We start from the raw sequence: 25,793 nt of genomic DNA, 5'->3' as shown, positions 1-25,793 counted from the left end.
ATGCTCTGTGGCCAAGCAGGTACCAAAGGATAAATGTGCTGTATTAACATGAATCCTAATGACAAATGCACTGCAGTAGTAAGCACATCATAGATACATAGAATATTCTCTATATAGTCTGAACATAGATATAAAATAAGTTATACTTGTTTCTATTTTCCATCACAGTAGGAGTACAGCATACAAAGTGATTGGTTCAGTGGCCACAAAGCAAGCCAAGGGAGAGACCATGAAGGAGGGCGTAGGGCACCGAGAATGGCTGGGGTATGCCAAGGACGCTGCCGAGTCGCCGGGGCTCCTGCCAGGGACCAGACCTCAGACCCCTCACGCTAGCCTTCTGAGAACTGGCACGAGGTCCCACGCGATGAGAGCCAGTGGCTGCATTTGAGCTGGGATGATTCAGGCGCCAAGAGCCTCTGGCAGGCCAGCGCGCTCTCCTGGTGGCGCTGTCGGACTTCTGTGATTTTAGGAACGTGGGCTGCGTAGCCAGATGGCACGGTTTGCTTCTGTGATGGGACAGATGGCCAGACTGATGGCGCACCAAGTGCCGGCTGGCCCTCCTCCCTCAGCAGCCTGCCCTGGGAGGCTGAGGTGTGCCCCGCATGCTCAGCTTGTTCCCTGTGGTGCGGCGGTGGCTAGCAATGCTGGGACCCTGCACGCGTGGCCACAGCAGAAGGAAGGGTCTGAGGCTCTGGCTCTGAATCCTCTGTCTACTGCATGTGACCTCTGTGACTTTGGGAAGGTCACCTCAACTCCTCTGAGTCTCAAGCTCATCTGCAAAGTGGGCGGGACTGAGGCTTACCTCCTAGGGGGTTGGTGAGGGCCAAATGGGATAATGTATGTGAAGCGCCCCCCACAGCTCCCGGCACATGGGAGGGGCTGGATCATGGCAGAAGGGTCTGAGCATCAGGGCTGGGTGAGAAAAACATGAACCTCACAAAATCTGTGGAACAAAGCCACTTGGACTGGCTTTGAGTTGAGGATTTCGGGCAATTTCTTTGCCTTCTTCCCTGCTAATTTGTTCTCTTTTCTCTCCGGGTCTGGGATTCTTTGACATGAAGTAGGGGTAGGGTTCAAGGACTGGTCTGTGCTGGCAGACGGAGTCTGAGCCTGGGGAAGCACAGAGCTCAGGGCCATGTCTCTTCAAGTCCGGGACCCGACCAAGGATGCTTCCTTCTACAGCCCCCCACCCCTGCCCCCTGCAGCAGCCCTTTCCCTTGCATCTCTCAGCCCTGGAGCACTGCTTCCCATGGGGAAGCCAGAGGGGGAGACAGCACTGAAAACAATGCAGTGCCGATTAAGCGAGAAGCCTTTTCCCTCTGCTCTGAGCCTAGGAATGTGGAGGCGGGTGGGCCACCCATGGGCGAGCGAACTGCCTCTGTGGGAGAAGGCAGGTCTCCGGGTGGTGGGAGATGGGAAGGAAAGAAGCGTGGAGATCTGGGCTTGAAGCTGGGGCCCTGGAGCGCTCCTCTGCTTCTACCAATACCGAGAACTTGGAGATGTGTCCAAAGACCAGACCAGAAGCCTGGGGGACCCTGCGCCTCTCAGCTGCAGTGCAGTTCTCAAGATCTGCGTGTGCGAGTGTGTGCATGTGTGTGTGTGTGTGTGTATGTGCGTCTCCTCCTCTCCCATCTCCTTGAACCCCTGCCTGCCCTGAACCTCCTCCGTCCATCACTCAGCCACTTTCCTCTTCGATGGGGGGAGCAGGTGGGCGGGCAGCTCATTCGGCAGCTCGTGCCCCTCCAGCTTGACCTTGATGAGGTGGTTGGCCAGTGCGAACTCCTCGTCATCCAGCATGCCGTCCTTGTCAATGTCAGCCAGCTTCCAGATCTTGCCCAGCACGCTGTTGGGCAGCTTGGAACGCACCATCTCCTTCTTGGCATTGGCACCTGTGATCTTGCCGTCCACTGGCGACAGGGTGTAGAAGATCTCGTCGTACATGGGCTTGTCCCTGGCCACCACCCACTCGGCGTCATCAATGCCCTCCCCGGCACCCTCCCCGTAGCCGTGACCGAAGGGGCCGTGCAGGGTGCCCTCGAATGCTCCGCCCTTCACCATCTGGATCGGCCGCTGCGTCTCCTCCTGCCGCACCAGCACCATGAGCTGGGCAATGTCGTGGGCCAGCATGTCATCCACCACCTCCAGCAGCTTGCTTTTCAGGGGCTGGAATTTGCTAAAGTCCTGGGCCTGCAGCTGGTCCTGGGGAGAGGGAGAGAAAAGAAAGTGGGGGTAGAAGACCAGGGAAGGAGAGCCTTCCCCTTGCTGGGGACGCTGCCTTCTGTGAATGCTGGAATGTTCCCAGCTCTGGAGGCTAAAAAGCTGATCACAAAATAATGAAATACTGGAAGATGTGAGAGAGGAGGAGAAAAAAAGGCACACTGGCTCTGGGTGGAATTTTGCAGGAGAGAACAGGTGCAGGGGCTGGGGAAGAAAAGGAAATTGAACAAATACTGGTTTGCTCCATTTATCTGGATTCCCTTTAATGTTCTAGAAAATAATTAAATGTCTCTTTAGCTAGTTTTGGCTACTGAAGGGTGGTTCCTGAATGCTTTGTTCTCTGAGACCAGGACTTGTGCGTTTCTCTGCTTTATCCAGGGTGGTTCCTGGGCACAGGAGAAGCCTCAGGGACAAGCACATCGAGTTCACTGCAGAAAAATTCAGAAAACGCCCACAGCTGAATTTCAAGAGCGAGTGTTAGCTTCTGCATTTCTCACCTCCCTTCCAAGGCAGGGCCGATCCTGGGAGGGGAATGGGGGCTGGAGGGTGGGGGTGTGCAGGGCAGGAGCAGAAAAGCCCTTCCTCCTGCCCTCTGGGCATAACCTCCCAAGGTCCCAGCCCGTCCACAGCTAGATGTGTTTGGTGGGCTCCCAAACAGGCATCCTAATGTCTTCCAGGGGGCGCAGTGAGTAACCCCATCACCCCACACATGCCCCGCCAGGACGGCCATTTACGTGACTGGTTCAGCGTCCCTAACAACAGATCCTAACGTGGGACTGGCAAACAGATGAGAAGGTGAAATCATTTATGATGCGAAAGGATTCCTTCCTCACATTAGAAATGGGGTCGGATGGGCCCTTTCTTTTTTTTTTTTACTTTTATTATTTTGGGGTTTTTTAAATGTTTTTATTTATTTATTCATGAGAGTCAGAGAGAGAGAGAGAGACAGAGGCAGAGGGAGAAGCAGACTCCCCGCCTAGCAGGGAGCCTGATGCGGGACTCGATCCCAGGACCCTGGGATCATGACCTGAGCCGAAGGCAGACGCTTAACCATCTGAGCCACCCAGGTGCCCTGGATGGGCCCTTTCAAATGTTATCTTCTCAAATGCTGGCTTGCAGATCATGACACTCTTAACAGGAAGAGAGGCTAAAAGTGGGAAATACTGTAAACCACAGCTGAGGGGCAAACCTGAATTATGTTCAAGTGATTCTGAAATCAGTAACTGGCTCCTGGTAAGTGGTTACGGGAATCAATGGATACATGGACAAATGTGTACTTTGAACGCCTATTTGTTTTCTCTTTCTTTTAGCACATAGGAAACTAAAAAGGGCTATTTGCAAGTACACTGACGTTCTGAACCCCCAGTCTTACACTGAGAAACAAGTTCCCAAGCCCAAGATCAAAATCAGCAGCAGGAGCACAAACAATATTACTACTACATCTGTTGCTATTCTTAAAAAATTCCCTACTTCTTAGAAACTTTTTCTTTTTAAATAATTATAGAACCATGAGATATTGCAAAGATTGTGCACACAGGTAGGTCCCTGGTGTTCATCAGTCAGCTTCCCCCAGGGGTGACGTCTTACCTAACTGGACGCTGCATTTTAAGAGCATAGTCCGTGCCAGGCTCTGTGCTAAGCACCTTGCAAACATTATCGCATGGATGCTCATAACATCTATAAAGCTGGGTGCTTCTGGAGCCTCAGACTACAGAAGAAGAGACAGAGGTTCAGAGAGGATCTAGTTAGTATGGTGTGGTGGTTTTCTGCTTGGACTGTGGGGACAGCCGGGAGGCTCTTCTACTAGCAGCCTGTGTGAACACCACTCTCAGAAAACTGCCAGCAATTAATTACAAAGGTTAATTACCTTTGTAAACCTCAGTTTGCTCATCTGTAAAAGGAGGATGAAAAGGTCTCCCTCAGAGGACTGCTTTGGGGAATAACATGAGAAACCAGGCGTTACAGCCCCTGGCCCAAGACAGAGGCCCATGGTGTATCCCTAAGATGACAAGCTCCTGTGCAGACTTCTGCTTCTCTGTGGCTTGTGTCCCAGATTGCTCCCAAGTGGGAGCTCAGGAGTAGACGTAAGCACTTGAGGGTCTGGAGACCCTCCCATTTCACATGGCCTCCTGGGGACTCCAAGCCTGTGGTGGCCATGATGGGGGAGAGGTCCTACACTGGAGGTATCAGGCCCCAAACATCATGGATGCCCCTCTCTCACTGGGAGCACTGGGGCTTTGTGTTCTCCCCGGGCCCAGATATGACACCTGCTGGGATACCGGCCGTCCAGCAGGGAGGGCAGACCTGGGGCCATCTCCTTGCCTTCGAATTCTGGGTCAGCTTCTATCTGGGGCAGCCAAGACTGGCCTTCTCCATTGTCAGGCCGCTCGGCCAGCTCGCATGACATTGTCCCTTGCCCTGGAGCCCCAGAGCCCCAGTTACCTGCATCCTCTTCAGGTTGGGAAAGTCCCCAGGGGAGATCTGGTGCTCCCGCTCGATGCGGCCATAAATCTCAGCCAGGTTGTTCACCAGCTCCTTCTTCTTATTCTCTTTTCCGAACACCGATGGCATCTCCTTCTTCAGGGAGCTGATGATGTACGCGTGAACCTGACACACAGGGGCAGAGAGAAAACTTCGGATCCATTCCTTCCCTCCAGGGTGTGGCTCTCACCCATCTCTTCCCACGAATCCCTCCTGCTGTTACTTCTGCAGTCATTCCTATTTCACCCCCTCGCCCTCGCTTGTTGCTTCCAGCGGGGAGTTTTCCTAGATCACAAGGGAAGAGCGAGATTATGGGGAGGTTAAGGTAAAAGGCAGTACTAGGGATGGTAATACTGCTGATGGGGTTGGTGAGGAGGAAGATGACGACGACAGCTAACATTTCCAGAGCACTCTGAGGATGCCAGGCACTGTGATGGAGGCTGCTCCTTTCCTTATTTTACTCTGTCCTCCCACCCTTTCATTGTAGAGCCATGGAGACAGGCACAGAGAGACCTCCCAGGGCCGGGATCCACAGTTCGAGAACGGTGGAAGAGGGCTCCAACCTGGCCACCTGACACCAGGGCCTGTGACCATAACCACCAGGCTATCCTGCCCCCAGCTGCCCGAGTGGGCACAGCTCGTGCCCACGAAGCAGGGGCTTGAGGACGTTGTCAGGCAGGCAGGCGATGGCTCAGGGTTGCGGGTGGCGGCCCCCCACTCTCGCAGCTGACCCTCCCACCCCCAACCTGCACATCTCCCGGGGGGACAGCCTCACCTTGGCCAGCCTGGCTCTCTTGATGAGGTCGTTGAGCTTGCGCAGGGCAGCATTTCGGGGCAGACTCTGAATATCTCTGAACAGGTCCTGCTCCTCCGCCTCGAAGAGCTTCCGGTTGTCGGGGATGAGAAGGGGGTGGGACCAGAAGGAGCCGATGTAGACCCGGATCACCTCCGGGGTGTTCACAATCTTGCCCAGGGACCACATGAGGGCGCCATACACCCGCATCAGCTGCTGCGTCTCGATCTGGTCCGCCTTGTTCAGCACCACCCGCATCTTGTCCTCGTGGTTCTTGAGGGCCTTGATGACCTCAGAGAACTCGTCAGAGATGTCCAGCTTGTGGGCGTCGAAGAGCAGGATGATGCGGTCCACCCGCTCGGCGAACCACTCCAGGACAGCCGCGAAGTCGTACCCTGTGGCAGAGGGACGGTCAGGAGGGGGCGGGGGGGCTCGGGGCACAGGGAGGGGTTCGGGCAGAGGCAGCCAGGCGCCGTGCACAGAACACGGTCTTGGGAGTCAGAGCTGGGTTCCAGTCCCCGCGCCTCCACATGCTTGCTATTTGACCTTGAACATGTTACTCAGTGTCTCTGAGCCAGTGGTCCCTCACCTATGGATGGGCACACTAACAGCGCCTAATTCATGGAATTCTAAGGACCAGATACACTCGGAGCCCAGCACGTAGTTGCTCTTCACATCATTGTTCCCGTGCAGTCTTCTTCTTCAGGCGGAGGGGCCCTCACCATTCAGGGACGGGGCTCAGCAAAGTGCTTCAGGGCCAGGCTGTGCCCAGCAACGAGGTAGGGGCTGGGTCAGTGCCACCGAGAGACTGTGGCACCGTGACTCAGCCAAGACCACCCTGCTTATAGGAGGCAGCCGCTGGAGCACAGTACCCAGCTCTCCAACCCCAAGTTCAGTGCTTGCTCCGGCTGGCAAGACGTTCACCCCCACAGCCCCCTGTGAGATAGGCAGGGTGAGGAGTGCCACTCCCACTTTCCGGAGGAGGAAACAGCTTCAGAGATGAGGTGACAGTCAAATAGCCATTGAGGGGCAGGGGCCAGGACTGGATGGGGCCACCTGGGCCCTGGGCTCCCTGCAGGCCGGAGGGCAGCTGTCTTGCACCTGGCCACCTCCCTGCCTCCCTGCCCTGCCCTGCCCTCCCCTCGGCCCAGGCCCAGCTAGCCTCTCCCAGAGTCCAGGAGGCCTGTGCCTTCCTGCTTCAGGTGAGCCTGCTGCCTGCACCCCCTTCCCTGCTCCCCTCTGCCCCTCCCTCCCAGGCCTGGCTATTTTACTCTTCCCTTCAGCCCAGCCAGGTGGAGGGCTGCTCTCACCTCCCCAAGGCAGTCCCTCAGAGCTGTGGGCAGGAGTGGGGCCAGAGGGCTCAGAGACCCAGGTCAACCCGATCCCCTTGCCCCAAGCCCCACCCTGGGAAGCAGGCCACAGCTTCGCTACTCTGGAGCCCAGACCCAGCAGGCCTGCCCTCCTCGGTAGCTGGGGAGGGCAGCAGGGCTCATTCCCCAGTCTGGTGTGCCAGGACTGTGGCTGTGGTGTGCAGGCCGCCGGTGGGGCAGCCCCGAGAGCATGCTGCTGCCCCTGTAAGCAGCCCAGAGCAGCCCGTCCTAACCGGCTGGGCGGCTGGAGCCTGGCACTTTACCAACAAGGAAGGGGAGGCTCAGAGAGTGCACATGGCTGTGTGGCGGGAGGGGGCAGAACCAGGATCAGAGCTCATGTCCCCCCCATCCCGAGTCAGGCCCTCTTACACCCCTACACGGGCTCAGGAAAGCAAAGAGGCCAGAGAAGCTGTGGAGAAAAGAGGCTCCCCCCAACCCCAACTCTCTCCACTCCCTGATGGCACCAGCCATGCAAGAAGGGGCTCAGCCGCCAAGGCTTGAGGGGGAGTGGGGGCAATTCGGGGTGGGAGGGGCAAAAGCAGCACCGCCCCCTGCCCTTTCCTGTCCCCTTGCCTGGGGGAGGTGCCCCTCGGTGTACTCAGGATGTGCTCTGAAGTGGTCACCTGAGGAGCACTGGCCTGGGAAGCCCACTTTGGGTTTCTGGTCGGCCGTTAACTAGCTGTGTGTTCTTGGGCAAATAGCCTTCTGTCTCTGGTCCTTGGTCTCTTTGCCTGTCAAAGCAGGGGGGTTGGACTGGAAGATCTCTGAGCTTCTCTTCTCCCTGCTTCTAAGACTAGAGGTGGAGGGCGGAAAGCACAGCAGGATGGAAGTTGGGGACACACAAGGAAGCCATTGCAGGACAGGGAGAAAGGAGGCTGGGGGTGGGCCTCTGTCTTCACCTTGGGGTGCCTGTGTGAAGTCTGCTCTGGGGACTGAGGACAGGCGGACAATTCTGGGAAGATTTTCGGGGATTTTATAAGCCCAGAGGCCTCCCATTCACCCCGCTTTTGTGAATTCTGCGTGCTCTGACAGGTGCTATCCAATCACGAAGTTAGCAGCGCCAGGCGCCTTCTCCCCCAGTTTGGCTGTGAGGACCCTGAGGATCGAGCAGTGAGGGCGTGGCCTTTCTGTGGAGCTCAGCCTCCTGCGCCCAGCTGTTCAGAACCTAGCATCCTCCAGGACAGGTCAGTCTCAGGACTGGGCTTATGCACAACCAGGAATGGGAGCATCTGAAAGGCCCGGGCTGGAAAAGGGCATGGGACTAGGTCTCTCATTTACTCTCTGTGTGGCCTTAGCAAATCTGAACCTTGGTTTTCTCAGCTGTAAAATGGGGAGAATAACACCTGACCAACAAGGGGTCAGTGGTAGAGCCCATGGCAATAGGATCTAAGAGTAGAGGGAGGGCTTGGATCAGTCTGGAGGCTCTGCCCTAAATTCCAGGGTGACAGGCCCCCTTCCCTGACATGGTCTCCGGAATGGCTCTGAGACCCCCCAGCAGGAGCTCCTGAGCACCTGCAGCAGCGCAAGGGCCCATGACATATGAACTCGTAGCTGGAGGGAGACTCAAGCCCTAAGAGAATGAGCGGCAAAGCTGGCCGTCCCGGAATCCCTGGGTCCCTGGGCTGATGGGTAGCCAGTCTGCTAGCGCCCAGAGATCTGATCTGCAGGCATCAGGCCCAGAGACCAGGCAGACTGCGGGATCTGAGGCTCTCCCCACTAACCCCCAGGGTCCAGAGGACGGGAAAGAAAGCATTTCTAAGTCATGCCAGGCAGGAGGAAATCAATGAGACAAGCACAATAAGCAAGGCAACTCCTCAATCAGCCACGGGCTTCCTGCAGTCTGCAGTGAAATACAAGAGAGCTGACAGCATATTTCTTTGTATGTTCAGCCACACCATCCATTTGAGCCTCCTAAGTGTCCGCCTGCCAGGAGGTACACGGGGCACACACATCTTACAGGGCAGGGAGGGGACAGAGAGCTTCGGGGCTGGCCAAGCTCACACGGGCGGGACTGGAACCCAGGCCCTTGCCTCCTGTCCACACTCCCTTCTTAGACAGAGCCACGTGTGAGGCTGGAGCTCAGAGGACTGAGCGCATGAAAGGTCCCATCTCGTCCCCAAAGATCTCTTTTGAGATTTAAAGACACCTTAGCAAAAGAGAAATAGGAGTGCTCCAATTTTCAAAACGTGGGAAGGATTCAGATGACAAGGAGGAATAGATGTCACACTGTGTGCCTCCTAGAGGTAACCTTGAAAGCGGCCGGGCAGACTCCGCACAGGCCTCCGAGGACCACGAGGCTGCCGGCGAGCCCTTGTGACGGGTGTCAGGACTCGGCTGCTCGGCCCCGCGCGAGGCCCCCCACGATGCCCCCCACAGAGCCACATGTGGGCAGTGTAACTCTGGGGCCCAGACGTCCCTAAGTGCGGGCCCCGCTCCGGTCAGAGTCCAAGGACGGGCCAGGGACATGAGGCTGTAAGGACCAGCCCAGACCCTCCGAGGTCCCCCCAGGGGAACTGCAGATGAGAGTCTGCCCCCTTTCCACTCCCTGCGCTCTTCCTGGGCAGGAGATGATAATATGCTCAAAAGCCGCTACACTGGGAATCGGGAGACCTGAGTTCCCATTCCAGCTTTTTGGCCTGGGCGTGGGTTTTACCTGCTGTGGCCCCGCTGAGCTCACCTGTACAGGAAGGGGTCCCCTTGGAGGGATGTGAGCTCCATGCCCAAGGGGTGGCTTTTCTAGGTGAGGCCCTTGGGGATTTCCAGCTGAGAAGGAGCCAGGAAATGTGGTTCCCAAGTGTGAGGACACTCAGGCTTCCGGAGCCCTCCCACTTCGGCTGCATCCTTGCTTCTTCCCAGTAATGAGGCCGGGGCTGGGCACATCCTGTCACTTCCAGGAACTGGCTCCCTGCCCCTCTGCTGCCCGTCCCAGTGCATCTTTATCCAGAGACATGTGCTGGCCTGGGACCTCCTGGACTCAGGTTCCCGGATGTCCCCTGCTTCCTCTCTCCCCCTAACCCCCCCTCCCCCCAGGCCTGGGCAGAGAGGCCACACCCTGAGAAAGGACCACACTTTTTCCAGCTCTAGCCCAGGGCTGGAGGGCTCCTTCCCATGAAGCCTGAGGCCTGGGGAGCCCTCGGGAACAGCTCACTTTCCAGCATGTGGCACCCTGGGCCCACCAGGCCAGAGAAGGCTCTGTGCAGATTTGATAATGCGGCCCCTTTTCGCTGGTGACACAGCACTATACCTGGTGTGAAGCTCAGTGGATGGAGCGTGGGCTGGATTTCAGGCTCTCCGCGCCTCTCCGCCTGGTGATCTTGTGCAGTGCCCAGTCTGCCGGACTCCCCACGGGGCCCTGTCCTGTCCTGAGCTGGCTGGGGGGGGGGGGGGGGGGGGGGGAAGAAGCACCATATCTGTGGTGCAGCCAAACCCAGAGCTTGGAGGGCCCCAGGCAAGAAGCCATACGGAGAGCGTTTGCTTCCGTGCACTCGCTTGTGTGTGTGTGGTGGGGTCGGAGGGGGTGTGGGTGTGTGTAGATGAGAAGGTATACATGTGTGTAGGCAGAAACTGGAACTACTAGGTCCTATGGCTGATTGTGAGCAAGGATGGGAGAGGCTCTGCACACTGGAAACTTTCCTGATATCTGAGGGTGTCCGATGCCCTCCCATTCCTAGGCTCCTTGGAGTGCGGAGGGCAGCACTGCCCCAGGCTGGCGATACGGTGCCAGTGCCCAGCTCCCCGCTCTGGTTTTCATCACAGGCGGCTTTTGTCAGCAGCTGCATTTATAGCACTAACTCAGGAAGGCAGAGAACAAACTGGCTTATGTAACCATTCATGGGGCCATCACTTCTAGAGGTCAGTGTGGGGTAGGAAGGGATAGGAAGGACAGGCAAGAAAACCAAGCAACCAACTTTGCCAAGGGCAGCCCCCGAGGTCCAAAGCAGGAGAGAACATACAAGAATAGGAAAAGAATGGAACGGCACAGGAGCTGAGGAGGGCAGATGTCCCTGGAAGCAGGGCTGCCACATACAGCTGCACAGGTCGTGCACTGTACAACCGCAAGGGAGGCCATTCACATAGATCACCCCGGCAGTGTTTAACAGGCAGCCCTGGCTGGCAGATAATGGGAAAAGAAGGGAGCTCACTGTGATCCAGGCCCAGAGCTGATGTCTGTGTTTTCATTACCATCTGTAAACCTCATGAGGTCATGTGATGGGTATCATTAACCCTTGTCACACAAGGGGACACAGGCTCAGGGAGAAAATGTGACCTGTTAGGACCCATCCTAGTTCTAAAATACCCTAGAGGCCGGAGTCCTCTCTGGACACACTTGTAAGGCTGCATGGCCTTGCATGATGTGACCCCCACCCCTGGCTCCTTCCTGACCCCCAGGCGGTTCAGACTGAGAAGCTGTGGCTCTCCTGAGCCTTCCTTGAGGAGACCCAGGCCACCAGTGTGAAACACTGAAGCTCCTTCAGGCCTAAACTCAGGGGAACCCCCGATGAAACTGGGGTGGTGGCGGGGAGGGGCTGGTAAGGAGGGAGGGAGTGTTTAGGGAAACACATAGAAGCCAGACAGAGAGCCGCCCAAGCCTCCTCTCCACAGGGCTCGGACCGAGCACCGCGGGGCTCACAAAGGCCCGGAGGAGAGGGCAGGCAAGCCTCTCTTCCCAGGGCCGTGGGTTCTAGGTCTTCAGACAAGCTCCTCCTCAGCCCCTGCACTGCCAGACAGCCCAGAGGTAGGGAGCCTGAGCCCAGGCTCCCCAGACTCCCTCCATCGATATCTGCTGATTACATGGTGTGGTAATACGGGCCCCTCTTGCCTGGCTGCCTTTGTTCCCCCCCTTGTCCCAAGTGTCACCTCCTCAGTGAAATGGGGGGCGCGGGGGAGGCAGGGCTTTCCTACTGGGGCCTCGGCCCGGCCCTCGGCCCTCCTGCTGCTGAATGAGGTCCTGAGGCACCGGCTCTGTCTTTGCTGCAGGACAGACCAGGGTCTTCAGGCCCTGGAGCGGGCTGCAGACCTGAGGGCCTCTCCCGCTGTCTTCCCCATCTACCCGCTGCCAGACCTGGCTGCGCCCACTCACACGGCCATGGTGGCCCCCACAGAGCTGAGCTCGGTACACAAGGAGGCACATGGGCTTTCCTCCCTGGGGCCCAGGAGCCTGGGATTCAGCAGGTGCCGGCCCATGCGGGTCATGCCCTTGGAGGAGGGGGCTTCCGGGCCCCATCACGCTGGCCCAGACATGCCGCAGGACAGATCTGGGCTGGCTGCAGAGTGCAGCGGGCCAAGGCCCATGCGGGAGGGCAGTAGACAGTCGTCACCTAAGGCCACTGCCTAGAGAAGCCTGCCAGTCCCAAGCCCTTCGTTCCCGGAGGCTGCCTTCTGCATGCAGACTTGGCTCCAGCCCAGCTCTTAGCTCCAGGACTGGGGCGGGAGCGGCTTCCCTGCTTTGCTTGCTGGAGACACAGAAAGGGCAGGGGGCTACCCAGGGCACACGGCAGGTGTGGCAGGAGAGGCTGGGGTGGGCGGCCAGGAGCCGACGTGAGTTATGGACAGCATCATTGAGCATTCTAGAGCTAGGAAAGACCAGTGACGATGATCTGTTTACTCAGGTTTACTGAGCACTCGCTCTGTGCCCAGCAGAGCTTGCCGTGTACCTGTATTTAATCCTCAAACAACCCTAGAAGGTAGATAGAATCAATTCCCCCTATTTTACGGGTGCATAACTGAAGTAAAGAACCCTGCCCGAGCTCGCTCAGCTAGGACGTGGCAGAGGCAGGCTTAGCTCGCTGGCCATCTGGCACGCGTGTTCTGTCTCCTCGCTGCCGTGCCCAGCGACCTCCCGGTGAGCAGTCGCCCCATATCTGTCCGGGGTGAACAGTTTTCAAAGTGCTGTTACATACCCAGCTCCCTACTCTCCCACCCCAGAGCGTGCACCCATCCTCATGTTCCCGGGCTGAAGCTCTCTGCAGGCATTCGCCCTCCCTGCAGACGGCAAGCTCCCCAGGCCGGGGACTATGGGAACTTCAGAAGCAAACCAGGGTCTGGCCCACAGTCGTGCCTCTTGCAGAATGAATAAACCCAATGAAGTAAGCCAGATGTTGATGTCTCCTTTTACAGATGAGAAGACTGAGGCCAGCTATCTCCTAAGCGAGGCCCGAACTATCCTCTGCCCCCTGCCTAGGATTGTTCCACATAGCACACGAAGCAGTGCCAGCTCATCAAGGTACAGCAAGGACTGGGGGTCTATCTCATAGGCTGGAAGCAAGGGAACATACCAGAAAGAACATAGCACAGGGCCAGAGCCAATCCTAGCCGGTGCCTCGCTTACCTCGGCTGATCCTCTGCTTCTCCCCAGAGAGGATGCCCGGAGTGTCGATGACGCTGATGCTCTCCAGCACGGGATTGGGCAGCTGGGCACACACGAACCTGCATGGGGCGACAGCAAGCCTGCGCTGTCCTCTCATTGGCTCTCACGCACCCTCTCACGTCCCAGCCCTGGGGCGGAGGTGCAGAAGCCTGGCTGCCTTCTCATGCAGACTCCCAGGCTCCGGGCCAGACTCAGCCCCAGCACTAGGCCCAGGAGCTGTATTTTGAGGAAGCTCCCTGGGTGATCCCGAGACAGCTGCAGTCCTCCACTTGTGAACCCCTGCTGTCAGGGACCCTAACATGTCCAAAACTCAATCTCCACCCCCAAGGAGCACAGCCTCATGGGGAGAGGAGGTGTGGCCTGGGCAACCACAGTATGGGGTGAAATGGGGCCAGTGGTCTGAGGGAGGTCAGGGGAAGGGCTCGGGAAATCCAAGGTGGAGAGATGGCTTCCAGGCATGGCAACTGGCCTTCACGAATGGCTCGTGCCACCTAGGAACATTTATTTGGGCTTCCAGATGCCCTGCTATCAAGATAGCGGTCAAGCCTTGTTAAAGGAAATATTTCTAGGATTGCATCCTGAAGTCTCAAAATACAAATTGGTAAACCTAACTTAGGTCCTTCTTACTTCAAGCCTTCTCTCTTAGATGCCAGTTTTGGTGGAAACTCATAAGGTGTCTTATTCTCTCCGGTACACTGGGCCCCGCTGCCCAGTGAGGTGGCAGCAGAGATGCAGGGGAGGGGAGCAGGCCAGAGATGCAAGGAAGAGGGAATCAGGGGAGGCTGCCCACAGGAGGCTGGAGTGGCCAGGGTGGGGCTGGGTAGGGAGGCGGAGGCCCCTCCAGCCTCCTCACGAGGGCCTTGAGAGATTCGGATTTTATACTGAGGGCAACAGAAACCCATTTATGCTGAGGAACATTTTGAGCAAAAGAGTGACTCAGTCAGATAGGATGGTTGTCAGCAAGCCCGGTTCGGTTCATCAAGTATGTGTGGAGGGCTTGCCCTGTGCCTGCCGCTGGACTAGGTTATGGGGTGGGAAAGTCCATGACAAAGCCCCTGTCCTATTGAGGCCCATGGCTTCCATTATTCCCAAGGCCCAGCCTCATTCTGGTCCTTAGGCTCTATGGACCATTCAAGTAGTCTACAAAAAATTCCTCATTTTGCTGAAGCTGGCGTGACCTGGGTTTTGGACACTTGGTGACCAGGTGGTCAGGTGCACGGGGCTGGTGTCTGGGGCAGGGGCTGTGGCGGAGGCTTCCCCCAGGCTGAGCTCCTGGAGTAACAGGGGCAGGGGGCTGAGGGTGGGCCCTACTGAGGGGGGACATCAGGGCACGGGAGCCAGAGAGAAAGGGGACAGAGCAAACTGGAGAGGGCCTGGCCAGGGAGGCAGGAGGAGGGCCAGGGAGCTGAGAGGGAACAGGGGTCAAGAGGGACTGATAGCCAAGAGAGGCGGGGTAAGGAAAGGGAGGAAGTGTCCACAGCCCCTGATCACTGAGAGGTCAGGGTGACCTTCCCATGGGTGCTGTGATGGGGAAACAGGGAGAAGTGAGGAGGTGAAGTCTGGAAACTTGGCTGTGAAGGGAAGTGAGAACGGGGAAGAGCTGGTAGGGTCCGCTCAGCTCCTGTGCCTCTGGAGAAAAGCTCAAGCCTCATAGCGCCCTGTCTTCTGGTCCCAGGGCTCCTGCAGCAAGCCGTATTCTTTCCTTCCTCTCTGCTTGTTGGGTTTTTTTCCCCCCCACTTTTCTCTACATAAAATGTCCTTTTCCCCTACCCTTTCAGCATCATTTCACTCATCATTGAACACCCACGTCCAATGCCAACTTTTCCACAGAGGCTTCATCAGTCCTCTTGCCTTGGAGAAGGATAGTTCTCTTACCCTATTTCACAGATGGGAGAAGTGAGGCACAGAGACATTAGATAATCTAAGATCCATGGTGCTCTTTGGTAGGACTTTGACCCAGGACCGTCTGAGGCAGAGCCCATCGCCCTTGCTTTCACTCTAAATACCTCCTATTAGAGACAGTAGGTCACACTGCTTAGGTGCAATGCGCACGCAAACGTGGCGTGCATCTGTAGCAGCAGGTGATCAGGGTCAGCATGCGTCCTGGTGAGGCAGAATAATGACGGGAAGGCAGGGTCAGCTTGCCATGCACCCCCTACAGCTTTCATTCCTCAAACGGACCCAACGACCTTGGTGTCTGCAGGCTTACACTTGTCCCAGGGGAGGAGAGGTGACCTGTCCAAGTCACACGGTGAGTTTAGTAGGAGAGGCAATACTCACACTCAGCGCTCCCGCCTTCACCCCCGGGTTCCTTCCATCCAGTAAAGACAATGTCCAGGAACAGAGAGGAAGCTTCCTCTACCTCCTTCCAGTTGGATGCAAATCCCCTCTGTAGTACAGTTGACCCCCGAACAATAAGGGGTGAGGGGCGTCCATCCCCCCAACCTACACCGCACAGTGGAAAATTCGCATGTAAATGGACCCACGCAGTTCACATCCGTGTTGTTCAACGGTCAACTGGATACAAGAGAGCTGGGACCGACACAGTACAGCCCTCTCTGCTTTTGTTGGAGGGAGGTGCAGATTAGGGGGATGTGATTTAACTGGTGTATCCTTCCCAGCTCACGATCAGGAGGAATTAGCCCAGATTCCTACATCCCTAATCAGTGGTGACTGACTCAGTTACATTCCCAGCAAGAAAGGGACAATCAAGAGACAGTGGTTATGGAGAAGGCACTGAGGCTCCCAAGACGCCGTCCCTTCCTTCTCAAACTGCAAGAAGAAGAGAAGAGAACGCTTAGGATGAGTGTTTTCGGAGCACGCACCTGTTCAAGAAGGCATTGCCAAAGGCGTTCAGCTTCCTGAAAGGCTTCTTAGGATCCACCACCAGCGCGTTCCCAGGGATGATCCCCTCCACCTGTCCGTGCATCACAGCGATGAAGGAGTCAGTGGTCGGCTCGGGCCCAATCCTCATGCCGGGGAAGTCCTGTTCCAGGAGGTACCTGGCGGAAGGGACACAGCCATCAGGCAGGGGTTCCGTTCGCAGAGCAAAGCCGGACCTCTGCCACGGGCAGGTGGTGATGCGAGTCACGGCAGAGGGCAGGTGAACAGCAATGACATTTCATGGCAGGGACAGACTTCCACGGATGGGGAATCCAAAGACCTCTGTGGAGGAAGTGGGATATTAGCTGAATTTAAAATATCTAATCTGTGCTTCTTGGTTTTTATCTTTTTCCCTCCCCGAAATCAGTAATTGGGGCGGGGCAAGGAGAACCAGGATTTGGATTCAGCAACAAGCACGGGTTGAGACTGAATCCTGCAGAGTACAGTGGACTTTGCAACGAAGGTCCCTTGCTCAAGTATCTACACAAAGTCAAGGTCAGAATGAGACCATCCATAGACTCTGATGGCTTTCCATAGGTCCGTATTTCTTTATCTGGTTAGTCAGTCATTTGATATAAAATATAAAAACACCTCCCACATCATACAGTGTGAAGGGCCCACTGTGAAAAGTCGGTCTCCATCCCATCTAAGACTGTTGGTCTCGCCCTCTAGCGTCAGGACTAGGCTGTGGCTGGAGGTGGCAGGTGTCTCTTTCTGCTCTTCTCCAGGTCTGGGAAGGGAGAGCCCAAGGCCCCTGCTCCTCTCCACAGCCCCTTTTAGAAGTCAAGAGCAAACATGGTGAGCCCAAGAATGAAGAGAAGGAAGGTGGACGCCTCCTGGACCAGTGGTCCTCAGCCCTGGTGGTGCATTCGAGCTACCGTCCAGCTCCAGCTAATGGTGCCCAGGCCCCACCCCCAAGGTCCTGCTCTGCTGGCTGGGGGGAGAGGGGGGACGCCTGGCCACTGGTCCCTTCTAGGAACTCCCTTGTTGATTCTAAGATGCAGCCCGGGTTGACAACCTGCTCTAGACCAACCTTCCCACTTTACTGATACAACCACTGACACTCAGTAGCATTTCCACCTGCCAGACATCACACTGGTCACTAGGAGAACATTCTCTTCTTCGGGTTTCACATCGGCCCTACAGGCAGGTACTGAGGGAACTGAGGCTTAGCAGGGTTATGTGGCTGTCTCCAAGTTAAACAGCCAGTAGCCAGGAGGTCACCCCTGGCCGCACTGGAGGGTCTTCAGTTGCCCTGGGAAGCCCCTCATCTTCCTCCAAGATGGCCCAAGAATCCAGGTGTGAGGGCAGGATCTTCTCCTATCAGAGGACCATTTTGAGAGCTGGCCCTTGGGTTGTGATGAGAATAAATGACAACAGGTGCACATTTGGACAGCATGTCTGGCTTCCTCAAACACACCTTCTTCAGGGCCTCAGTGGCGAGGCAGGGAACCTCAGCAGCCCGGGGCCAGTGAGCTGTTTCTCTAACCATGAGGGATATGCCCTTCAGAAGGGAAACTCACCCCCTTCCTCCATGACATGGGAGATTACAGTTCCGATTTATTAAGCACCTGCGATGTGCCAGACGCCGTTCTAGACTTTCCAGGGATTATCTCATTTCATCTTCATATCTCGGATGTGAGCACTATGATTCTTCTCATCAAATGGGTCTAATAAAACCCACCTCATGGGGTGTTCCGAGAGTCATGTCAGCTACAGAACTTAAGCACTTAAACTACCGGCACCGAGATTCCCAGTCATTGTGAAAAGGAGGAGACAGAGGGCAAACAATGTGCCCCAGGATATGTAGTCAGTGAAGAGCAGAGCTAGGATTTGAACCTCAGCACTCGGACTTGAGAATTCATGCTCCTAACCACTACATGCACAGTCTCCTTTCCTGCCTTAGGTCCCTGGACCAGGAAACGGGAAAGGGCTGAGCCCCACAGGGGACCAGAAGGAGGAGTGGGACAGGAAGGCCTCAGAGGAGGAGTACGGTTTGGCAGGAGGCTGGCCAGGGGCCAGGCCTTGGGGGAAAGTTAGGCTTCGGTGCCCACAAACGCAGGAATGTATTCATCTCCATAAACACCCACCGCTGGGGTTCACAGCTCAGTCTCCACGAGTGGGATGCGGCACCCAGAAGTGGTTGCTATGGGTGACCAGAGCAGGTCCAGGCCCACTGGCTCTCCAAGGCCCTTCTTGGAACCTGAAGCTGCCTTATGAGAGTCACAGCTCTGCCCGGGAAGCCCCATGCATTCTTGCCTGTGATGGTGGGGGGAGGGGAGGCACCTGTCCGCGTGTGCTTGGGTGAGAAGCCTTAGCAGGGCCCTCCCAGCAGAGCGTGTGGCGGTTGTGAGTCTGAGCCTGGAGCAGGGTGCTGGATGTCATCAAAAGCCCCGGGGACAGCTGACACACAGACGGGTGGAAAGAAACAGGCTCGAGACACACAGGAATGCCCAGCCTGCAGAGGGCCAAATGCTGTGATGAAGTATCTTCCAGACATGGGTGCCTCAGATTCCAGCCCCAGGAGAGATGCGGTGTACCAGCCGACGAAAAAAGGGTGACACTTCCCAGCACAACAGGGGCCACTTCCCAGGATGTTCCAGAGCCACAGCCTCAGGCGGCCAAGCAAGGGCCTGGTGGCTGGGCCTGCTGTCCTGCTCTCTCAGCTAAACCCACGTGACCCCCAATTTGCTGACCACACATGGGCCTGGAGAAACACAGAATCCAGTGAAGCCACCAGCAGGTCCGGGGACACAGTCGGGCTGGGCAGAGAACCCAGGGCTGGGTAAATTCTCAGGGACATTTGGGTAGGGCTTGCAGCACCGAGTGCCCCCTTAACAAAGCCACCACTGTGTCCAGAAAGGAAAAAGCTATTGAGGGATCTCATGGCTGCTTCTCTCTGTTCCAGGCGAAAGCATTCCCACAGCAGTGTAAAAAAAGAAAAGTTAATTCAAGCCTGGGTGGGAGTGGCTGAGATGGGGCCACACAAGAATACAGAGGGACGGGCAGGCCGAGCACCAGTGGTGTGGCAGGTGTCCTTCAGGGACCTTCCCCCGAATGCCCTCACTCCATCGGCCCCGGAAGTGCCGTGGGATGGCGGCCTTACTCCGTGCTGCAGGTGAGCGAACTGAGAGAGAGGCGGCCCCCCTCTGGGGCCAAAGAACAATATTCAGAGGGGCTAGGAGTGGAAAAGATTTTGGTACAGCTCCCCCGCCGCCCCCTGGCCATCCAATGCAAAATTAATAAATACTACACTGTAAGAGAGGTGCCAGGAAGTCCCAAGCAATTCTGATTTTTCCCATGAGGACAATTTTTCTTCACATCTTTTAAAGCAAATTATTTTCTAGCATTTCCCTCATTTTTTGTGTGTGTCCTGCTTGGCTGGCAATCTAAGCATGTGGCCTGCTTTACTGGTGACCTAAGCATCCAGGGTAAAGGCAGGGAGCCAAGAATCTTAACCCAGTCTGCCTCCAAAGTATCCATGTCCACAACAGCTGGGCCAGACCTCGGGCTGTGGCTCTTACTTTGCGTATCTTTAGACTCTAAATGCACAGGTCACTTTCTGCTCTGTGTTACAGGTATTTGTGTTGTATACCTGTATCTTTGGTCTCTCCAAGCCTTGGGTTCTTAGCTTTGAAACAGGGTCAAAACAGTAATACTGGGGCGTCTGGGTGGCTCAGTCGGTTGAGTGTCTGACTCTTGATTTCGGCTCAGGTCATGATCTCAGGGTCTTGGGATTGAGCCCATGTTGAGCTCCCTGCTCAGTGGGGAATCTGCTTGAGATTCCTTCACCATCTCCCTCGGCCCCTCCCCCTGCTCCTGCACATGCGTGCTCTCTCTCTCTCTCTCAAATCAAATCTTAAAAACAAAAACAGTAATACTCTGTTGGGTAATACTTGTTTCAGGAGGTTTTAGGGACACCGGAAAGCACCTCATAATCACAAAGTGACATAGGAGATGGGAGACTCTTGATGGCCATGCTGCGGGCTGAATCAGCTCTGCCATGGGACAAAGGGACCTCAGCACAGAGGAGCCCCGTGGCCCACTAGGCTCCCTTTCTTGTGCCCACCCTGTGACAGGCCGCCCACCCAGTCCACGACCGACCCAGCACCGCCCACAGTCCCCTTCCCCACTCCTCTTCAGCCCTTGGAGGTAGAGGCAAGATCCTCCACTCCCTCACTTCCCTCCCCTTTCCCTCCCCCAACTGTGGGTGGAGCTGGACAAGAGCTCCCCCCACCCTCCTGAGGGCCAGCCTCTAAGCCTCTGCTTAGAGAATCAGCTAGAAAGAGGAGAGGGAAGGATAAAGCCCCAAGCGCAGTGTCAGCATTATAATTGGGGCTACATTGGTTCTTTCCCTTCCTAATCGGGAGAGAGACCCTACAAGGTGGTTGCTGCTAGTCTCACGTCAGAGATGAGGAGGCTGGCGTGTGGACAGTTTAGGCCTTCCTGACGAGGTCTCTTGGCCAGTACTGGAGGGCCTGGATTCAGCTAAGCCAGGCTGTGTCCTTTCCATGGCCTTACCCCACTGTCAATGGGAATGGGATGGAGGCCTTTCTCCAGAGGTCCCCTCCTGCCAGTAAATGCTTCTCCTGATGACCTCCAGACACCGGAGGTTCAAGGCAGATCTGAAGCCAGACCTGAGGCAGGTGGACTCATTCCTCTGGCCTAGGGCTGTCTGCTCCCTTGAGTAACACTCAGGTCTTGTAAGAGGTGGGCAGAGTCCCACCCACCCCCACTTAGGGACCAGTAGAACACAGCCCCGACAGAAGGGCGTCCACTGACCACAGTGGGAGGACAGGAGTGAGATGTTACAGGGACTGTGGCTGGCAGGACAGACCCGGCAGAGGTCAGGGGGTCTACCTGGAACGGTGGCCCCTTTCCCTAGTCCTTTGGCTTTCTGGAGGATCATCTTTCACATGGTGAGATGCTGTAAAGCCAGGGATGAGGCCTGGGCAGTGCGGACGTCGGGGTTGTGAGGAAAGATGGCATAACCCAGCTAAATGCTGAGTCACCTTCGTGGGAGGACGCAGAGAGCTCCCTGAGGAGTGTGGGAGGTCCAAGGGCCCACTGAGGAGCCCCCCCACCTCAGCCCGTGCTCATACTTGAGAGTCCGAGTCCCATTGTAGAAGGGCCTCAGGTCCTCACGACCAGCCCAGACCTCCCTGTAGAGGCCCAGGCAGCTTCGCTCTGGTAGCCTCAGGCCGCACACTCCATCCCCTGGTCCTCTACTTGAGCTCTGCCACGGCCGGGCCTCCCTCCCAGCCCACCAGAGCGCTTGGGCCAGTCCCGGGCTCTGGGACCGCCCGCCATGCACCTTGGTGACCAGGGGGCCGCGTGTGCAAGGGAGCGGGGAGGGGGTGGTGGGAGGCTGCGGGCCAGGGAGAGGAAGAATGAAGGGGGCACCCAGCAGAGGCTGAGGAGGGCTGCCAGGGCTAGAGGGACACAGAGCTATTGTACACGAAGAGGCAGTCTGTGTGGAGGCAGCAGCCAGCAGGCCAATTTAGTGTTTAGTGTTATTACTCCGGGTTGCCGGGCCTCAGGCCAGGGAAGTTATTTCAGGCAGAGATCAGAGCACATTAATTAGTTATTAGAAGAATGTCCCTTTCTGCATGTTCTTCCTGAGACGAGAAATAGAGGCTGTGGTAAGTACCTATAACTGAAAGTGGATGGGCAGTCGGGAGGCAAAGGGCCAAGGGCCAGGAAATGAAGAGGCAGGTCTTTGTTTCCGAGGGAAACGTCCCTCACAGGTTTAGTCCAGGGACAGGAGTTGCTGCGAATCACTGTGCTCAAAGCAAGCAGCAGGGGCGGGAGAGGGCGGGGGGCACTCTGGGCTACCCCAAGGGGGGGCCTTCTTCGCTCTGGGGAAGGGGTGTTGCATCAGCTCACTCTCTTGGAAAGCAACTCAGAAATAGGATTCTTAACATCCAAATGAAAAAGCAGAAGAATTTAAAAACACAATGAAACAGTACAACCTTTGGCCCAGTGATTTCACTTCTGGGAATCTCTGAGAAAACAGTCCAATGTGTGGAAAAATATGCATAGAGGTATTCAGAGTGATTCTGCAATAGCAAAAAATTAGAGATGACCTAAAGCATCCAAAACAAGTGGGCTGGTTAATGAATAATTGCATACACATACAGCGAAATATCATGCGGCTCTTAAAAATAATGCTTACCAAGATTTTTAAAGTTACAGGAAAAAATGCTCCTTTTCTAAGTGAAATAAATTAGCACACAGAATTACATTACGGCATGCTCTCAATTGTGTTATAAGATAGCTAAAAACACTGGAAAGATAGATATATAAATATCTATATCTATCTATATACATGATATTTAAAATGGTTTCCCCTGAGTCATGGGCTTTTGGGTGATTTTTTTTTTTTCTTCCTCCTCAAATTTATTCTTGTCTACATTTTCCAGTGGGAGGAAAAATAGCTGTTTAGCGGGTTTAATGAAAAGGAGGAATATATGTAATTTGGTTTTGGAGGACTTCCCCATGCTCCAACCCCTCCTACCCTGCTGGTGGACTCTCCCTCGAGGGGGGGATGGCTTTTGATGCTGGAGCTAAATTCAGTTACTACATGAGTGGGGAGGGAGAACCCTTGTACTTGGAGGATAAGAAAGCGAGGGATCTGCCTCTCCCGGCCTTCCTGTCTCCCTCAGATAAGGAAAAATCTATGGCAACTCGACTCTGCCACTCCCTTCAACCCAGTTAACAGCCAGCATGACTCAGGCAAAGCCAGGAGAGTGTCTCAGGCAAGAGGTACTTAAGTCTGCCTCTCCAGGATCCTGCCTCCCGGAGACACTCGCCTTTCCCCATCTTCCCTCCCATTCTGTAAACATTTCCTGGGAGCCTCCAGGAGCTTCCACCCCAGGCGAGGCCCCAGGGAGCTAAGGCACAGTTGTAAGATCTGGTGCTACCGAAGGAGAAGCTCTACGTCATGTCCTGGGAGTTATAACCCAGGTGTGTCCAGAGGGCTAGGGAGGGCTCCTGCAAGGGCAATGAGCCATCTGTGAAGGGCCTGCGCTTCCCGTGGGGCACAAACCAGGCCAGCTGGAGGACAGGGATCACAAAGGAAACCTGGTACAGAACCTAGGGAGCTCCGGAAGTGCCTCTGGCAGCAGAGGCTGCTTCATGAACCAAGGGAAATGGATTCGATCAGGAGTTCTCGCTCTGAGATTCTATGTCAATTTGTGCATTTTTGTGTACATGGATGTGCATTTTCCTAAAGACAGGGCCACAGCTTTCGACAGATTTTCAAAGGATATATTAACCTTTTAAAAAGTTAAGAAAGCAATGGATCAGATCCATTGCTAAGAGCCCTTGTCTTTCTAACAACATAAGATATCCAAAGCCGGTAGCTTCCCACCCCCCACCCCCGGAACCTAACTTCTTTAGAAATCACTCAGCCCCTCAAAGCCGCTGAGCCCAAGGCTGTCCACCCCACAAAGGCAACGCCGATCTGGTGTTCTGTTCAGACATGACGTGTTAGCATGGTGCAAGCCCTGCTCCCAGAATGCTTGGGTACAAGCTTGGTGTCAGAGAAAATTAGTATCTAGAAAATTAGTAACCAGACTGTTAACTTTTCTGCTCTCCTTGCCGAACAAAGCACAGTGCTTTGCATGTTGCAGGTGCTCAGCTAACTGGAATGGAAACAAGATTTGATCTGAATGGAAACAAGAGCACCCTGCTTTGAAACCTCCTGCAGGAGATGAGCACCACTGATTTTGGGGGCCGCTGCCCCCATGGCCACACTACAGGAGTCTGACTCAACAGAGGGCCACAAAGCACCTGCAACAGCTTGGCAATGACTGTAAATGAGGCCAAAGGAAACCGCCTGGCCTTGGGGGTTGTGTGGACTGAGGACTGGAGAGAAGCCTGTCCTGGAAAGATAGGAAAGATGGTCGTCACTCTGGTGGACAATGTACAGACCTCTCTGAGTGCAGGGTGGACAAGCTGACTCCTTGAGTTTCCCTCTGGCCCTAGGATTCTGTAATTCAAGGGAATAGATGACTCACTCTCAGCGCCACGGGCATTTAGCCAAGCATCTCCTCCCATGCATCTCAGCATCCCAGGTGGGCCTCCTACTCAGTTACACGGCTTTGGACGGTCACTTAACCCCTCTACACCTGCCAAGTCAAGGGGCTGGATGAGACCCACCCGCCCACGTCCCTTGCACCTCTAAAAGACGTTAATGTTATTACTGAGTCATTAAGATCAAACAAGGGAAAAGAAAAAAACATGCTTCTGACACTGCTTCTGTCCAGTCTCCAAGAGATCTATGTGGGAACTCTGCTCGGAGAAGGAAACTGATAAAAAGAAGGACCAGTGGCACTGCCCCAGCAGGGGCCACAGAGTCCCAGGCCACCTCCTCAGCTGCAAAACCCCCACGTGAGTGGCTGAGCCCTTAAGAAGGCAAGGGAGGTGGTCCTGGCCATGAAGGGCTTGCCCCTAAAAAGTGAGGGTGTGAGGCACCCCCAACCAGCATAAGGTGCTCTTGTGACCAGGAGTTTTCTCACTGGGCCTCCTGGGCCTCAGTTTCATCATCCACAAAATGGGGAGAATACGGATGGCCCTGAACTTCTTCAAGCCGACCTCTGGAGCCAAGGGCTAAGTCCAGCAGCGAGGCACTAGGTAGGAAGGGGTGCGGGACCAGCAGTGAAATGAGGGGTGGGGGGAGGTAAGCTTTGGACACACACACAGCAGAATGTCTTCAGCGCCCTCCACGGAAGGCTTCCCGCTTGTCCCCAGGCAGGAGGGGCCCCCGGGAGCGAACGGAGGCCGCAGGCGCTGGGCGGCGGGGTGGGCTGCCAGGGCCCCGGGGCCGGCTCACCTGATGAAGGTGGTCTTCCCAGTGGAGTACTGGCCCACCAGCAGGACCATGGGCTTGTTGTCGAAATCGGCATCCTCCAGGGCAGGCGAGTGAAACTCGTGGAAGCGGTAATGCTCTTCCAGGGGCAGCAGCTTGGTCTTGTAGAGTTTCTTGAGCCCCTCGCTCACCGTCTGGAAGACCTCGGGGTCCTTCCGCCGGCGGTCATCGGAGCCCAGCCAGCTGAACATCGCGGCCGCCGCTCGCCCCCCGCGCGCAGCCCCGCGGCCGGCGCCCTTGGCTCCCGGGGCTTAGAGGCCGCTCCGAGCCGCGCCGCCGCCTCACGCGAGCGCCGGGCTCGGCCGCACCATGGCCGGACGCGCGGCGCGGGGAGGGGGGGCGGTCCCTGGGGCGGCGGGAACGCACCCGGCCCGAGCTCCTGGGGCCCAGCCCAGCGCCAGCCGCCAGCCGCCAGCCGCGGCCAAGGCGGGGTGGGGAGGAGAAATAATCAGAGCGGGGCAGAAAGGCTGCGATCTCGGAAATTAAAGTCAAACCTGCAAAGAAACTGCCAGATGCCGGGGTGCGATGCCGGGTCCCCGACCTGCCCCTCCTCTCCCCCGACCTCTCCAGCCCTGGCCCCGGTGCGGCGAGCGGATGCTGCGGCTCGGCTCCTGCGCGCCCGGCCGGCTCAGGAGGGGCGGCGGCGTGGCCCAGCCCGCGGACAGCTCAGCAGCCGCAGCCGCAGCCCGCGGCCCCGGGCGCCGGTTTAAATGCCAGCCGTGCAGGAAGCGGGCTCGCGGAGGAAGTCCCCGAGTACTGGCAAGGCCAGCCGGGCCCGGCGCCGAGAAGCTGAGCAGGGCGCCGCCATGT

General features: G+C 56.3%; 2 protein-coding genes across 2 annotated transcripts in view; one reads left to right on the top strand and one right to left on the bottom strand.

Moving 5' to 3' along the window:
• Window positions 1-20: 20 nt before the first annotated feature.
• On the bottom strand, window positions 21-25,695 carry EHD3 (EH domain containing 3). The gene is made up of 6 exons (XM_035000851.1): window positions 24,948-25,695; window positions 16,054-16,230; window positions 13,190-13,287; window positions 5,474-5,886; window positions 4,660-4,824; window positions 21-2,199 (listed from the first exon to the last, which is right to left on the bottom strand). The coding sequence occupies exons 1-6, from the start codon at window positions 25,172-25,174 to the stop codon at window positions 1,672-1,674; spliced, it is 1,608 nt and encodes a 535-aa protein (XP_034856742.1). The 5' UTR covers window positions 25,175-25,695; the 3' UTR covers window positions 21-1,671.
• The window catches only part of CAPN14 (calpain 14), a 56,253-nt gene continuing 54,215 nt past the window's right edge, over window positions 23,756-25,793 (top strand). Inside the window, exon 1 of the mRNA XM_035000852.1 lies at window positions 23,756-24,748. The gene's annotated coding sequence lies outside the window, so the exon portion shown is untranslated. The remainder of the gene's footprint in view (window positions 24,749-25,793) is intronic.

The sequence above is a fragment of the Mirounga leonina genome, unplaced genomic scaffold, assembly GCF_011800145.1.
Source record: "Mirounga leonina isolate KUSES-001 unplaced genomic scaffold, KU_Mleo_1.0 Mir_125, whole genome shotgun sequence".
Lineage (NCBI taxonomy): Eukaryota > Metazoa > Chordata > Mammalia > Carnivora > Phocidae > Mirounga > Mirounga leonina.
This window is presented reverse-complemented; position numbering and strand designations above follow the sequence as displayed.